The 16429-nt window shown below is 46.8% G+C and overlaps 1 protein-coding gene across 1 annotated transcript in view; it reads right to left on the minus strand.

Annotated features, from left to right (window-relative positions):
* Nucleotides 1-16429, minus strand: part of ncor2 (nuclear receptor corepressor 2) — a 261584-nt gene that overhangs the window by 124002 nt on the left and 121153 nt on the right. Inside the window, exons 10-14 of the mRNA XM_068006268.1 lie at nucleotides 14068-14240; nucleotides 11917-12007; nucleotides 4995-5173; nucleotides 3143-3197; nucleotides 2093-2191 (exon numbers count right to left, since the gene is read on the minus strand). Of these exons, the coding sequence (XP_067862369.1) occupies nucleotides 2093-2191; nucleotides 3143-3197; nucleotides 4995-5173; nucleotides 11917-12007; nucleotides 14068-14240 (597 nt within the window). The remainder of the gene's footprint in view (nucleotides 1-2092; nucleotides 2192-3142; nucleotides 3198-4994; nucleotides 5174-11916; nucleotides 12008-14067; nucleotides 14241-16429) is intronic.

Genomic DNA, 16429 nt, shown 5'->3' on the forward strand with positions numbered 1-16429 from the left:
AACCTTCACCACACGGACTGCAGCGATTCAAGAAGGCGGCTCACCACCACCTTCTCAAGGGCAATTAGGGATGGGCAATAAATGCCGGCCTCGCCAGCGACGCCCACATCCTATGAATGAATAAAAAGCCTCCTCAGAATCTCATATGTTTCAATGAGATCACCTCTCATTCTTCTAAACTCCAGAGAGTATCGGCCCATTCTACTCAATCTCTCCTCACAGGACAACCCTCTCATCCCAGGAATCAATCTAGTGAACCTTCGTTGCACCGCCTCGAAGGCAAGTAGATCCTTCCTTAGATAAAGAGACCAAAACTGTACACAGTACTCCAGGTGTAGTCTCATCAAAGTCCTGTACAATTGTAGTAAGACTTCCTTACTCTTATACTCCAACCTCCTTGCAATAAAGGCCAACATGCCATTTGCCTTCCTAATTGCCTGCTGCACCTGCATGTTAATTTCTTGTGTTTTTTGTACGAGGACACCCAGATCTCTCTGAACACCAACACTTAATAGTTTTTCACCATTTAAAAAATATTCTGTTTTTCTATTCTTCCTACCAAAGTGAATAACCTCCCATTTCCCCACATTATACTCCATCTGCCACCTTCTTGCCCACTCAGTTAACCTGTCTATATCCCTTTGCAGACTCTTTGTGTCCTCCTCACAGCTTACTTTCCCACCGAGCTTTGTATCATCAGCAAACTTGGATACATTACACTCGGTCTCTTCATCCAAGTCATTAATATAGATTGTAAATAGCTGAGGCCCAAGCACTGATCCTTGTGATACCCCACTAGTTACAGCCTGACAACCTGAAAATGACCCGTTTATTCCTACTCTCTGTTTCCTGTCCGTTAACCAATCCTCTGTCCATTCTAATATATTACCCCCAATCCCATGAGCCCTTATCTTGTGTAACAACCTTTTATGTTTCTAAAATTCGATGATTCTAAGTCTCTGGAGTGGGACCTGAAACCACAACCTTCTGACTCAGAGGGGAGAGTGCCACCCACTGAATTCTACTGACAGATATCGATCATTTTACAGAAATATGTTGTAATGAGCCAGACAGGGAGGAGAATGTCACTGCCTGGTGTGGCCCACAGGTGGCGATGCTGCACCTCCGCCAGGAACGTTCCCTCGGCCCAGGTCCCAGTCTCTGACTCACAGAAACAACTAAACTAACTGGAAAAGAGGCAAAATATTCAAACTGCTCAATTCATTATTACTCATCATACCCTTATCCACTCCGAAAGAATAAAAAGAGAAGACTGGAGTGATCAATCCTGGATTATAGTCTCACACCCGGAGTGATCGATCCTGGATTATACTCTCACACCCGGTGTGATCGATCCTGGATTATACTCTCACACCCGGAGTGATCAATCCTGGATTATAGTCTCACACCCGGAGTGATCAATCCTGGATTATACTCTCACACCCGGAGTGATCAATCCTGGATTATACTCTCACACCCGGAGTGATCGATCCTGGATTATAGTCTCACACCCGGAGTGATCAATCCTGGATTATACTCTCACACCCGGAGTGATCAATCCTGGATTATAGTCTCACACCCGGAGTGATCAATCCTGGATTATACTCTCACACCCGGTGTGATCGATCCTGGATTATACTCTCACACCCGGAGTGATCAATCCTGGATTATAGTCTCACACCCGGAGTGATCAATCCTGGATTATACTCTCACACCCGGAGTGATCAATCCTGGATTATACTCTCACACCCGGAGTGATCGATCCTGGATTATAGTCTCACACCCGGAGTGATCAATCCTGGATTATACTCTCACACCCGGAGTGATCAATCCTGGATTATAGTCTCACACCCGGAGTGATCAATCCTGGATTATACTCTCACACCCGGAGTGATCAATCCTGGATTATAGTCTCACACCCGGAGTGATCAATCCTGGATTATAGTCTCACACCCGGAGTGATCGATCCTGGATTATACTCTCACACCCGGAGTGATCGATCCTGGATTATACTCTCACACCCGGAGTGATCAATCCTGGATTATACTCTCACACCCGGAGTGATCGATCCTGGATTATACTCTCACTTTACCTGGTTCCTTCCTCTGCGCCGATAATTTCGCCTCAACAGGCCTTTATAGTTCTCACTCTTTTTGGACAGGTAATAGTAGAGCACACTGTCCGACACGGACTGCAAACAGAACAAAAACATTGGCAGTTTTTCATCTGTAATACATTCATCAATTATATACATTGCACGACACTGCAGAGCAAAGTAATGTACCTTCCCACACAGCACAGTCTGATCTCAGTTACACTGTACCTTCCCATACAGCAGTCTGATCTCAGTTACACTGTACCTTCCCATACAGCACAGTCTGATCTCAGTTACACTGTACCATCCCACACAGCACAGTCTGATCTCAGTTACACTGTACCATCCCATACAGCACAGTCTGATCTCAGTTACACTGTACCTTCCCACACAGCACAGTCTGATCTCAGTTACACTGTACCATCCCACACAGCACAGTCTGATCTCAGTTACACTGTACCTTCCCACACAGCACAGTCTGATCTCAGTTACACTGTACCTTCCCATACAGCACAGTCTGATCTCAGTTACACTGTACCTTCCCACACAGCACAGTCTGATCTCAGTTACACTGTACCATCCCACACAGCACAGTCTGATCTCAGTTACACTGTACCATCCCACACAGCACAGTCTGATCTCAGTTACACTGTACCATCCCACACAGCACAGTCTGATCCCAGTTACACTGTACCATCCCACACAGCACAGTCTGATCCCAGTTACACTGTACCTTCCCATACAGCACAGTCTGATCCCAGTTACACTGTACCATCCCACACAGCACAGTCTGATCCCAGTTACACTGTACCTTCCCACACAGCACAGTCTGATCTCAGTTACACTGTACCTTCCCATACAGCACAGTCTGATCCCAGTTACACTGTACCTTCCCATACAGCTCTGCCAAATTCTTGTAAACGTTGTTTTCCGGGCAGCCCATGGAATCAGGAACACATGTCCTGTGTGCCAGGTTCACATCCTTCCCAACATGCTTACACAAGGGATTAAACAACATTCAATTAAATCACAAAATGCCCCACTCACCTTCCTCTCCAGAAATGCAGTCAGGTGACCAAAGTTCTTTGGATGCTGAACGAACCTGGAGAAACAATGGGATCAAAGGTGAAAGCAATGCTCGACCTTTCACCTTTCACCAGCGCGTGAATCCCAGTCAAACCCACTGGAACAAATCACAACCATTCAACGTTCGACAGGTTTAATCACTGGACCATATTACAGTCAGAGAGTGAAGGGAACGGGTAACTACAGTCAGAGAGTGAAGGGAACGGGTAACTACAGTCAGAGAGTGAAGGGAACGGGTAACTACAGTCAGAGAGTGAAGGGAACGGGTAACTACAGTCAGAGAGTGAAGGGAACGGGTAACTACAGTCAGAGAGGGAAGGGAACGGGTAACTACAGTCAGAGAGTGAAAGGAACGGGTAACTACAGTCAGAGAGTGAAAGGAACGGGTAACTACAGTCAGAGAGGGAAGGGAACGGGTAACTACAGTCAGAGAGTGAAGGGAACGGGTAACTACAGTCAGAGAGTGAAAGGAACGGGTAACTACAGTCAGAGAGGGAAGGGAACGGGTAACTACAGTCAGAGAGTGAAGGGAACGGGTAACTACAGTCAGAGAGTGAAGGGAACGGGTAACTACAGTCAGAGAGTGAAGGGAACGGGTAACTACAGTCAGAGAGGGAAGGCAACGGGTAACTACAGTCAGAGAGTGAAGGGAACAGGTAACTACAGTCAGAGAGGGAAGGCAACGGGTAACTACAGTCAGAGAGTGAAGGTGGGCGACGGTGGGCAGAGGGCGGAGGTGAGCGGTGACGGAGGCGGGTGGCGGGTGGCGGGTGGCGGTGGCGGGTGGCGGAGGCGGGTGGCGGTGGCGGGTGGCGGTGGCGGGTGGCGGGTGGCGGTGGCGGGTGGCGGAGGCGGAGGCGGGTGGCGGTGGCGGGTGGCGGGTGGCGGGTGGCGGGTGGCGGTGGCGGGTGGCGGAGGCGGAGGCGGAGGCGGGTGGCGGTGGCGGGTGGCGGGTGGCGGGTGGCGGGTGGCGGTGGCGGGTGGCGGAGGCGGAGGCGGAGGCGGGTGGCGGTGGCGGGTGGCGGCTGGCGGGTGGCGGGTGGCGGTGGCGGTGGCGGAGGCGGCTGGCGGGTGGCGGGTGGCGGTGGCGGAGGCGGGTGGCGGGTGGCGGAGGCGGCTGGCGGAGGCGGGTGGCAGGTGGCGGTGGCGGTGGCGGGTGGCGGTGGCGGGTGGCGGTGACGGAGGCGGTGGCGGGTGGCGGGTGGCGGAGGCGGCTGGCGGAGGCGGGTGGCAGGTGGCGGTGGCGGAGGCGGTGGCGGGTGGCGGAGGCGGGTGGCGGTGGCGGAGGCGGGTGGTGGGTGTTCCCAGTGCTCTGAGCATCTTTAGATTTACAGATGGGAAGCTCCCTGCTCCTGATCAGTGTCCCTGAGCATCTGTATAACATCAGGCGTGCAGTGTAATGCCCACCATGGTGGAGTAGCCCTGCCAACACTTGCCTCTGTGTAAAACCAGCCCTGACGAGGCTCAGGTCAGAATTTCTATGTATCTAAAAACAGAAAGTAAAGCACAAACAAAAACTGGACCAGTCAGTGCAGCAATGATCAGGGGACAGGCCACAAGTTGGCATTTAACGGAGGCCATTGGCTCTTTTATTTTATCAGCTGGTCATTAATAACTCCCAGTGTATTTATTTGTTACATTAAATAAACACCATTTAAATTTTAGCAAGAAGAGAATAAAGAAGTTTTATTAATTATTCCGGACACGAGTCCTTCTGTCCTCTGCCTCATTGCACACCGTCCCTGACCAGCCAAGGGAAACGAGCTCAGTTCAACCATCACACAGAGGGCACTGGGAGATTTTTGGTCCTTACTTTTCTCTGAAAATCTCTTTCTCCTGCTCGCTCCAGAGATTCATCAGCTGTCGTTCTTTGTAAACCTTCATGGGATCTTCCATTAAGCCATTCATGTTGATGAACCTGATGCGTTGCTGGTCTGCATCGTACAACATTGGAGGGACCACGGCCAACTGACGCATCTGTCTCTCCGTGTTCTGCAAGGAAAAAGAGGCAAAGCTTTCACCGTCAGTGACCTTCCCCGTCAATCGATCCCCTCCCCCCCCCCGTCAATCGATCCCCTCCCCCCCCCGTCAATCGATCCCCTCCCCCCGTCAATCGATCCCCTCCCCCCCCCGTCAATCGATCCCCTCCCACCCCCGTCAATCGATCCCCTCCCCCCGTCAATCGATCCCCTCCCCCCCGTCAATCGATCCCCTCCTACCCCGGTCAATCGCTCCCCTCCCCCACACCGTCAATCGATCCCCTCCCCCCCGTCAATCGATCCCCTCCCCCGTCAATCGATCCCCTCCCCCCCCCGTCAATCGCTCCCCTCCCCCCCGTCAATCGCTCCCCTCCCCCCCGTCAATCGATCCCCTCCCCCCCGTCAATCGCTCCCCTCCCCCCCGTCAATCGATCCCCCCCCCCCCGTCAATCGATCCCCTCCCCCACACCGTCAATCGATCCCCTCCCCCCCCGGTCTATCGATCCCCTCCCCCACACCGTAAATCAATCCCCTCCCCCACCGTCAATCGATCCCCTCCCCCCCCGTCAATCGATCCCCTCCCCCCCGGTCAATCGATCCCCTCCCCCACACCGTCAATCGATCCCCTCCCCCCCCCGTCAATCGATCCCCTCCCCCACCGTCAGTGACCTTTCCCCCACACCGTCAATCGATCCCCTCCCCCCCATCAATCGATCCCCTCCCCCCCGTCAATCGATCCCCTCCCCCCCATCAATCGATCCCCTCCCCCCCGTCAATCGATCCCCTCCCCCCCCCGTCAATCGATCCCCTCCCCCACCGTCAGTGACCTTTCCCCCACACCGTCAATCGATCCCCTCCCCCCCATCAATCGATCCCCTCCCCCCCGTCAATCGATCCCCTCCCCCCCGTCAATCGATCCCCTCCCCCACACCGTCAATCGATCCCCCCCCCACCGTCAATCGATCCCCTCCCCCACCGTCAGTGACCTTTCCCCCCACCGTCAATCACCTTCCTGCAAGAGACTCTCAGATGCATAACAGGTGAGGTATGTTTAAAAAAATGCATTGATTGGGAAGAATTGATGGTAGCAGGAGTCAGGGCCCCTGTACACTGTGTCCGATATACAGCACTGCATCAGAATATACTGTGTCCGATATACAGCACTGCATCAGAATACACTGTGTCCGATATACAGCACTGCATCAGAATATACTGTGTCCAATATACAGCACTGCATCAGAATATACTGTGTCCGATATACAGCACTGCATCAGAATATACTGTGTCCGATATACAGCACTGCATCAGAATATACTGTGTCCGATATACAGCACTGCATCAGAATACACTGTGTCCGATATACAGCACTGCATCAGAATATACTGTGTCCGATATACAGCACTGCATCAGAATATACTGTGTCCGATATACAGCACTGCATCAGAATATACTGTGTCCGATATACAGCACTGCATCAGAATATACTGTGTCCGATATACAGCACTGCATCAGAATATACTGTGTCCGATATACAGCACTGCATCAGAATATACTGTGTCCGATATACAGCACTGCATCAGAATACACTGTGTCCGATATACAGCACTGCATCAGAATACACTGTGTCCGATATACAGCACTGCATCAGAATACACTGTGTCCGATATACAGCACTGCATCAGAATACACTGTGTCCGATATACAGCACTGCATCAGAATATACTGTGTCCGATATACAGCACTGCATCAGAATACACTGTGTCCGATATACAGCACTGCATCAGAATATACTGTGTCCGATATACAGCACTGCATCAGAATATACTGTGTCCGATATACAGCACTGCATCAGAATATACTGTGTCCGATATACAGCACTGCATCAGAATATACTGTGTCCGATATACAGCACTGCATCAGAATATACTGTGTCCGATATACAGCACTGCATCAGAATATACTGTGTCCGATATACAGCACTGCATCAGAATATACTGTGTCCGATATACAGCACTGCATCAGAATATACAGTGTACAATATACAGCACTGTCACAGAATATACAGTGTACAATATACAGCACTGCATCAGAATATACAGTGTACAATATACAGCACTGTCACAGAATATACAGTGTACAATATACAGCACTGCATCAGAATATACAGTGTACAATATACAGCACTGTCACAGAATATACAGTGTACAATATACAGCACTGTCACAGAATATACAGTGTACAATATACAGCACTGCATCAGAATATACAGTGTACAATATACAGTCACGGAATAGACAGTGTGTAAAATATACAGCACTGCATCAGAATAAACAGTGCGTACAATATACAGCACTGTCACAGAATATACAGTGTGTACAATATAGTCACAGAATATAGAGTGTACACAATATACAGTCACAGAATATACAGTGTACAATATAGTCACAGGATATACAGTATGTACAATATACAGCACTGTCACAGCATATACAGTGTGTACAATGTACAGTACTTTCACAGAATATACAGTGTACAATATACAGCTGTCACAGAATATACACTGTGTACAATGTACAGTACTTTCACAGAATATACAGTGTACAATGTACAGTCACGGAATATACAGTGTGTACAGTATACAGCACTGTCACTGAATATACAGTGTGTACAATATACAGCACTCACAGAATATACACTGTGTACGATATACTACAGTCACAGAATATACAGTGTGTACAATATACAGCACTGTCACAGAATATATAGTGTACAATATACAGCACTGTCACAGAATATAGTGTACAATATACAGTACTTTCACAGAATATACAGTGTAGAATATACAGCACTGTCACAGAATATACAGTGTACAATATACAGTACTTTCACAGAATATACAGTGTACAATATACAGCACTGTCACAGAATATACAGTGTACAATATACAGCACTGTCACAGAATATATAGTGTACAATATACAGTACTGTCACAGAATATACAGTGTACAATATACAGCACTGTCACAGAATATATAGTGTACAATATACAGTACTGTCACAGAATATACAGTGTACAATATACAGTACTTTCACAGAATATACAGTGTACAATATACAGCACTGTCACAGAATATACAGTGTACAATATACAGCACTCACAGAATATACAGTGTGTACAATATACAGCACTGTCACAGAATATACAGTGTGTACAATATACAGCACTCACAGAATATACACTGTGTACAATATACAGCACTCACAGAATATACAGTGTGTACAATATACAGCACTGTCACAGAATATACAGTGTGTACAATATACAGCACTCACAGAATATAGTGTGTACAATATACAGCACTCACAGAATATACACTGTGTACAATATACAGCACTCACAGAATATACAGTGTGTACAATATACAGCACTGTCACAGAATATACAGTGTGTACAATATACAGCACTCACAGAATATACAGTGTGTACAATATACAGCACTCACAGAATATACAGTGTGTACAATATACTACAGTCACAGAATATACAGTGTGTACAATATACAGCACTGTCACAGAATATACAGTGTGTACAATATACAGCACTCACAGAATATACACTGTGTACAATATACAGCACTCACAGAATATACAGTGTGTACAATATACAGCACTCACAGAATATACAGTGTGTACAATATACTACAGTCACAGAATATACAGTGTGTACAATATACAGCACTGTCACAGAATATACAGTGTGTACAATATACAGCACTCACAGAATATACAGTGTGTACAATATACAGCACTCACAGAATATACAGTGTGTACAATATACAGCACTGTCACAGATTGTACTGTACTGTATGCAGCTCCCACAATATAACTGAGGTCATGTTGCTGCAAACACTAAATCAAACCTGTTAGTCCTTTGGGTATTTCAGTAACACTGTGGAAATGTCAAACCATACAGTAAGTCAGGAGGTGTAATGACAAATGAAACAAGCACAAAGTCCAATTCTCACTGACTCACAACATGGTGAGCAGCAGTTTCCATCCCACAGCTCAGCAAGATGAGTTTTAGGAGTTCGGTTCATGAGGTTTGTTCCCATGTCATCTGCAGCAAGCGGAAGGTGTATTTCTACCATAAACCCAAACACGATTCTAAAACTTCAGACATTTCTCCTGATTTTAAGTCTAGTCCACACTCAATAAGCAGCTGAACAGATTATAATAACAGCTGAAACCCAGCGATGAACTTCAGTGCGTGCCTGAAGCTTGCAGGCAGTGAATTCAACTTTCATTAAAACAAATTCCACACGTTTCAATAAAGAAATCAGATGATTTGAGAAATTGCACTAACTTCACAATGAAGTGATCTGGCTTCACGAGACCATGTTCAGTGATAGCCCATTCCACCAATCCTCAGCAAGCTCCATCCTGATTTAATAGAGGTTTGTGAAATGACAAGGGGTGGGGTGAAGCAGAGTGAATGAGGAAAGACTATTTCCACTGGTGGGGAGTCAGTGACGAGGGGACAACAATTTAAAATCATCACAGAGAGTGAGGAGAGAGATTCGGAGAAATTTCTTTACTCAGAGTACGGAATGATTGGTCACAGGGAGTGGTTGAGGCAGAGATCATTGAATCTATTGAGGGAAAACTGGATAAATATTTCAAGCAGAGAAAGATTCAGGACTATGGGGAGAGAGTGGGGCAGTGGGATTAGTTTGGGATTGATACAGGGCTATGGGGAGAGAGGGGCAGTGGGACTAGTTTGGGATTGATACAGGGCTATGGGGAGAGAGTGGGGCAGTGGGATTAGTTTGGGATTGATACAGGGCTATGGGGAGAGAGCGGGGCAGTGGGATTAGTTTGGGATTGATACAGGGCTATGGGGAGAGAGGGGCAGTGGGACTAGTTTGGGATTGATACAGGACTATGGGGAGAGAGTGGGGCAGTGGGATTAGTTTGGGATTGATACAGGGCTATGGGGAGAGAGTGGGGCAGTGGGATTAGTTTGGGATTGATACAGGGCTATGGGGAGAGAGTGGGGCAGTGGGATTAGTTTAGGATTGATACAGGGCTATGGGGAGAGAGTGGGGCAGTGGGATTAGTTTAGGATTGATACAGGGCTATGGGGAGAGAGTGGGGCAGTGGGATTAGTTTAGGATTGATACAGGGCTATGGGGAGAGAGTGGGGCAGTGGGATTAATTTAGGATTGATACAGGGCTATGGGGAGAGAGTGGGGCAGTGGGATTAGTTTAGGATTGTTCTGGCAAAGTCGGCACAGACATGCTCGGCCGAATGGCCTCGTACTGAGCTGTAACACACTATGGTTCCAAATCGTGAATGTACATTTTGCCATTTATTACTTGGTTATGTGGCTCCCTCCCTCTCATGGACTAATCCAGGACTGAACAGAGAATGGGAGGATAGAACCAACCAAACAGGCCACAGGAGGGGTGGGCTCCAAGTTTCTAGAGGAATGTGAAGTTTCATACCAAAGATTTCCAGCTTTTATTGTAGAATTCCGAGATGGTGATTAGTTTGTCGGAGCAGTCAGTGCTGGGAGATCAACAAGGTTTTCTTTATTTTTAGAATGAACACTCAATGCATAAAATAAGTAACCAAAATGACCCCACAAGCCCCTCATTGCTCCTTCCCTGTTCTCTACCCCCCTCCGAAAATCTGCTGACATCAAATGAGCCACTCGTGTTGATTCAGTAATTTCAGTAAATTTCCTTTCTTTCTTTCCCATTAAACAGCTTCCCCACCTCAGGGCTTCTCACCGAACAGCAGAAAGACAAGATCGTCTTTGTTTCAGCTGCAGGGCCCTTTTAAGGTCAAAGTCCGACCCAGATGTTGAAGACAGAATGCACAGGAAGATCCCAGAATGCCCTTCTCCCTGTGGGACTCAGTGCCCAATGAGAGGAAGTCACTTATGAAGTTTATGTTAAATATATTCGACCAGATTTTAAATAATGAGGTGACAAAGTCAGGGCTCACTGAGGTGTGTAACAAAAAGAGGTTGTTTTTTATTAATTCTCGGGATGTGGGCGTCGCTGGCAAGGCCGGCATTTATTGCCTGTCCCTCGTTGACCTTAACTGAGTGTCTTGAGGTTAATTCAGAGGGCAGTTAAGAGTCAACAACATTCGTATGGGACTGGAGTCACATATAGGCCCAGGCCGGGTAAGGACGGCAGGTTTCTTTCCCCAAAGGACATTAGTGAACCAGTTGGGTTTTTACGACAGTCTGACAGCTTCATGGTCACTTTTACTGAGACCAGATTTTTATTTCCAGATTCTTTTTAAACTGAATTCAAATTCTCAAACTGCCCAGGGTGGGATCACGTTCTCTGGATTATTATTCCAGTAATTTAACCAACTGCACTACCGTTGCCGGGCAGTTTCTATGATGGGCAGGCGATCTGCAAAATCTATTCCATGGTTTCCAGCATTTCTGTCTCTGACGGACCCTCTCACTCTACGATGAGAGGTTACCCACTGCACAATGTCTCCCTAAAGCAGCATTGCTGAGATGGGAGAATCTGTGGTGAGGAGGCAGTGCTGTCCCTCCCTGGGTCCCACCATGTGTGGTACAGTGTACCGGAGCTCCTGGTTGTAATATTACACTCTCCAGCCCTTGCAGATCCAACCGGGGCAGACACATCGTGACCAAAACCAGTGTCATGGTGCAGGTGAACGGTCGTGATCCCTGCAAAGTAAAAGCTGCCTTCACATTAAAAGCTCACCTCTTGTTCTGAAAGTCCATCGATAATTTCTGAAATTTCGTGTTCACTGCGAGCTACAGTCGCCGAGAGGTTGCAGCCCCTCTGTCCCACCCTGCTGAGAAAGCACATGAAAGAAAATCAAATCTCACACAGAGATCGTTCTATTGCTGTCCCCAAGGGTCAACTCCCATTGAGGCTGAAACTCAATCACCTGCTCCTATTTTACTGCTGTCCGGTACCTTAGTTCTAACGGGCATAAGTCCAAAATGATTTATGTCAAGAGAAGTGGTCGACTGTCCTCAGAGAGAACAAGGCTGTGACTATTCTCCGCAGTGATGTCTACACCATGGCTGACAGCTTCACTCACTGTTCCACGGATTAGCTGCTGCAGCCCGAGTAGATTCAGCAGGTTTAACAGTGCCTTTTATCCAACATCAATGGGACTAACAGGAAAAATGAAAAAGAACGATCTTGCATTTCCATCGTGCTTTTCACCACCTTAGGACGGCCCAAAGTGTTTCACAGCCAATGAAGTACTTTTGAAGTGCACTCACTGTGGTAATGTAGGAAACGCAGCAGCTAATTTGCACACAGCAAGATCCCACAAATGATTATGATTGGATAATCTGTTTTAGTGATGTTGGTTGAGGGATAAATATTGGCCAGGACACTGGGGAGAACTCCCCTGCTCCTCTTCAAATAGTGTCATGGACTCTTTCACGTACACCTGAGAGGGCCTCGGTTTAATGTCTCATCCAAAAGACGACAACTCCAACAGTGCAACACTCCCTCAGTACTGACCCTCCGACAGTGCAACACTCCCTCAGTACTGACCCTCCGACAGTGCAGCATTCCCTCAGTACTGACCCTCTGACAGTGCAGCACTCCCTCAGTACTGACCCTCGGACAGTGCAGCACTCCCTCAGTACTGACCCTCGGACAGTGCAGCACTCCCTCAGTACTGACCCTCCGACAGTGCGGCACTCCCTCAGTACTGACTCTCCGACAGTGCAGCGCTCCCTCAGTACTGCCTCTCCGACAGTGCAGCGCTCCCTCAGTACTGACCCTCCGACAGTGCAGCGCTCCCTCAGTACTGACCCTCCGACAGTGCAGCGCTCCCTCAGTACTGACCCTCCGACAGTGCAGCGCTCCCTCAGCACTGCCCCTCCGACAGTGCAGCGCTCCCTCAGTACTGACCCTCCGACAGTGCAGCACTCCCTCAGTACTGGCATTGGGAGTGTCAGCCTAGATTTTGTTCTCAAGTCTCTGCAGTGGGGCTCGAATGCACAACCTTCTGACTCTGAGCCGAGAGAGTTACCCACTGAGCCACGGCTGACATATAGCACTGGGACGTTTATTATATTTAAATGCGTTATATACTGGCATGTTATCGCAGATGTTTTTGGTTGTTGAAACGTTGCAAGGTGCAAGCAAAGTCTGTCAAAGAACACTGACATCACCAAGACAACATGTCTCTTTGAAATGTGTTAGAGTACAGCACCATAGAAATCCTTGAAGAATAACAAACTCCATCTAAGCATGAATCGGAACCAAACACAACATCCCAAGGCACCAAACTACATACCATTCGCTATTTGTATATGAAATATACAAGATCAAAGTATAAAAACTGCAAATCCTGCTGCAAGTGTCGACAGGTGCAGTGTTTAATGCTGAATAATTGCTGTCAATCTCCTGCTAAAAATATGCAAGATATAATCACATCATTCAGAAATCAGACTACACAAGAGTTAAACTTTGTAGCTTTTGAGGTGTTCAGTATAATATTTTCATTCAGAACTGATTTATCAAAGCCTCCTGACAGGTTCTGCACTTTGTACCTTAGCAGCAGAGATCTCGCTAACTGTTAAACCCTATCCTTGACTCCAGGTTATGATTCTCACATTACACAGCAACTTACGTTAAAAGCCAGTCCTGACTGCAGTAGAAAAGCTGAAAATGCCAGTACAAAAACATTAGGGGAGTGATAAATCTTTAAAGTGAAGATCTGATTTCTTGTTGGCAGCAAAATATTCATTTCTGACCCTACAGTCAGCTCATTCCCTCTTCACTGGACATGCAGTTTGTGCTCTCGAGCAGAAATGACAACTCCTGGAAGTCCTTGTTTTAAACAGTGAACACCTAAACATTCAATGTCTGAAATATTTGTACCTCTGCATACGCTCCTGCAGCTCTCGCTGTTTGCGAATCTCTGGAAACTGCCGCTCGTAGTATTCTCGCACTTTGCTCTCTTTAGCCCGTCGGCGGGGATTATTTTCAATCCGCTCAATCTTCTTTTCCCAGGCTTCCATCAGTCTGTCGTACCGTTGGCAGAATTTCTGTTCCTGTAGAAAGATGGAAGGACAGCAGATAAGACAAAGCAATCCACTTTCACTTCAGCTCACAACACAACGTTGGCAGGTGACCTCTGACATTGATATCTCGCTAAATGAAGTGAATTGTTCGAGGCAGTAACCCATCTCTAAATACCTCTTTCCACAAACGCTCTCCACCCAATCACTGTCTGACGAAAATGATGTGTTGTGAAGGAAGGTCAAAACCTTTTTTCTGCCAATGGTACAGAGTGTTCAGCCAGAGAATCTGTTTTTCCATCTCGTCCAAACCATTCCACCTTCACCAGAGCAGGGCTGCAGCTCCAACCATGACCAGGAGTTACGGAAATGACTTGGTTTTGGCAAAGTTTATTCACCAAAACAAATCTTAAAAAAGGAACTGAAAAATATTTCCTTTGTTTCTTGTTAAATTCACAAAGTTTAAGTCACTCTAAGCTGTTCAAAGAAAAACAGGACACAACCAATTTTGGCAAGTTAATCATAATCTAACAGCTCCTGAGAATAGTCAACTATTTCTGCTGCACTGAACTAGTCCAAGTGACCTTTCAACTGCTTTAACCACAGTCAGTCTGTGTTCCTGGTCGACATTCTGAATGCTGCAGCTTTGGGTTTCAAGGAGTCCCCTAATCGCACAGACCAACATGAACGAGCGCTGTGCTCCTGCAAATGATTCCACAAACATTCCCTGCGTTTCAGGTCCATTTTGGACAAATAACAACAGTAAAACAGATGGCCATTTATATCGTTCTTAGAAACAAACTGTAGATCTTCACAAAACATCTCTGAGAAGGTGAAACACGATCACATTTGCAGCCAAATCAACGTTCCTTCCATGTCCGCAGTGCAAATGCTGATATTATGGTCTGTGCAGCCTCAATCTTTTGCCAGTTGATGTCACCATCAGACTTTGCTACTACTCTTATTATAAAAATAAGATAGACATCTGGTGGTGATGAGAACACGAACAGAAGGAATGGTTTCATACACACAGAATTATTAGAACAGGGATTTATTTATCACAAGGGGCGACTGAGGAAAGACTGGAACATCAGTGAAAAGGGAACTGAATAAATGTTCAAATAGAAAGAATGTAACTGAATATGGGCCGAGCAGGGAATTGCAATAACTAAACAGCCCCAGCTGAAGACCGAGCAATGGGACAAGCACGATGGGCCAAATGGACTCAATTTGCACTGTCATTTCTGTGATTCTATGTAATCTTCTTAGATGTCTTTGTATCTTGATGCAGGCAGCACATCTCACAACTATTAATAATTAAATTAACTACTCCCAACTCAAGGCAAATTGGATGATGTCACTGAATCTTACTGTTTGTGTTTATTTCTTGCCTTTCTGTGTTGATAACCAACCTCACTCTCAATCCCTTTGGGATTCCTCTCATCTTTTTTTCTGGCCCACACTGAATACAATAAAAGCAACTGCTTTTCCTCCATGAGCCGAGCAGACAGATGCAGCATGGTCCGTAGGGGTCACTGGGTTAGCAGTCCCAACCCAGAGGTCAAGAGATCAAATCAGCAAGTTGTGTCACTGAATTCAACAAATTGGTCATTTGGGGGCTGGAACCAGACAAGTGACCACGGAATGTGCTGGACTGTCGTAAAAATCCACTAATGACCTTCAGCGAAGAGAACTCGCCTGGTCTACAAAGGGAGGTAGCATTTTGCTCAACACAACTGAATCAGTCCAGTAAATCTGAGTGGAAGCTCATTCTCCCAATCCAGAAGGCAGTCCTTGAATCTTGCAGCATCTTTAAGCTTCAGTATTGTTGTTCCTCCATTTTCAGCGAATGTTGGTGTGTCACGGGCCACGATTACATGGTGCTTTTCAACTTCTCCACGATTATAAGTTAAGGTCAAATTCCCCTTGGAAACACAAGGCAGGCCCTTATCAGGAAGGTAACTGATCAGCAATACAGACCATTCTGAGATCAGACTGCCCGAGCTGCACTCACGATGTAATCTCAGGGGCGACCACACAGTCAGTTCAGGTCATTATTCTTTTTCTACCCCATCCTGCAGGTATTTTATGTCCACAAAAACCAGACTCTGGCCCCCAGAAATATCCACATCTCTCTCCCTGTGCTCCTTGGCAACTTTCAGTAAGAGACCTCACTTCCTTTGCAATGCATTTGAATAATGCTCGAGGTGGTGAATGAACTT

Source organism: Heptranchias perlo, chromosome 25, assembly GCF_035084215.1.
Source record: "Heptranchias perlo isolate sHepPer1 chromosome 25, sHepPer1.hap1, whole genome shotgun sequence".
Classification (NCBI taxonomy): Eukaryota; Metazoa; Chordata; class Chondrichthyes; order Hexanchiformes; family Hexanchidae; genus Heptranchias; species Heptranchias perlo.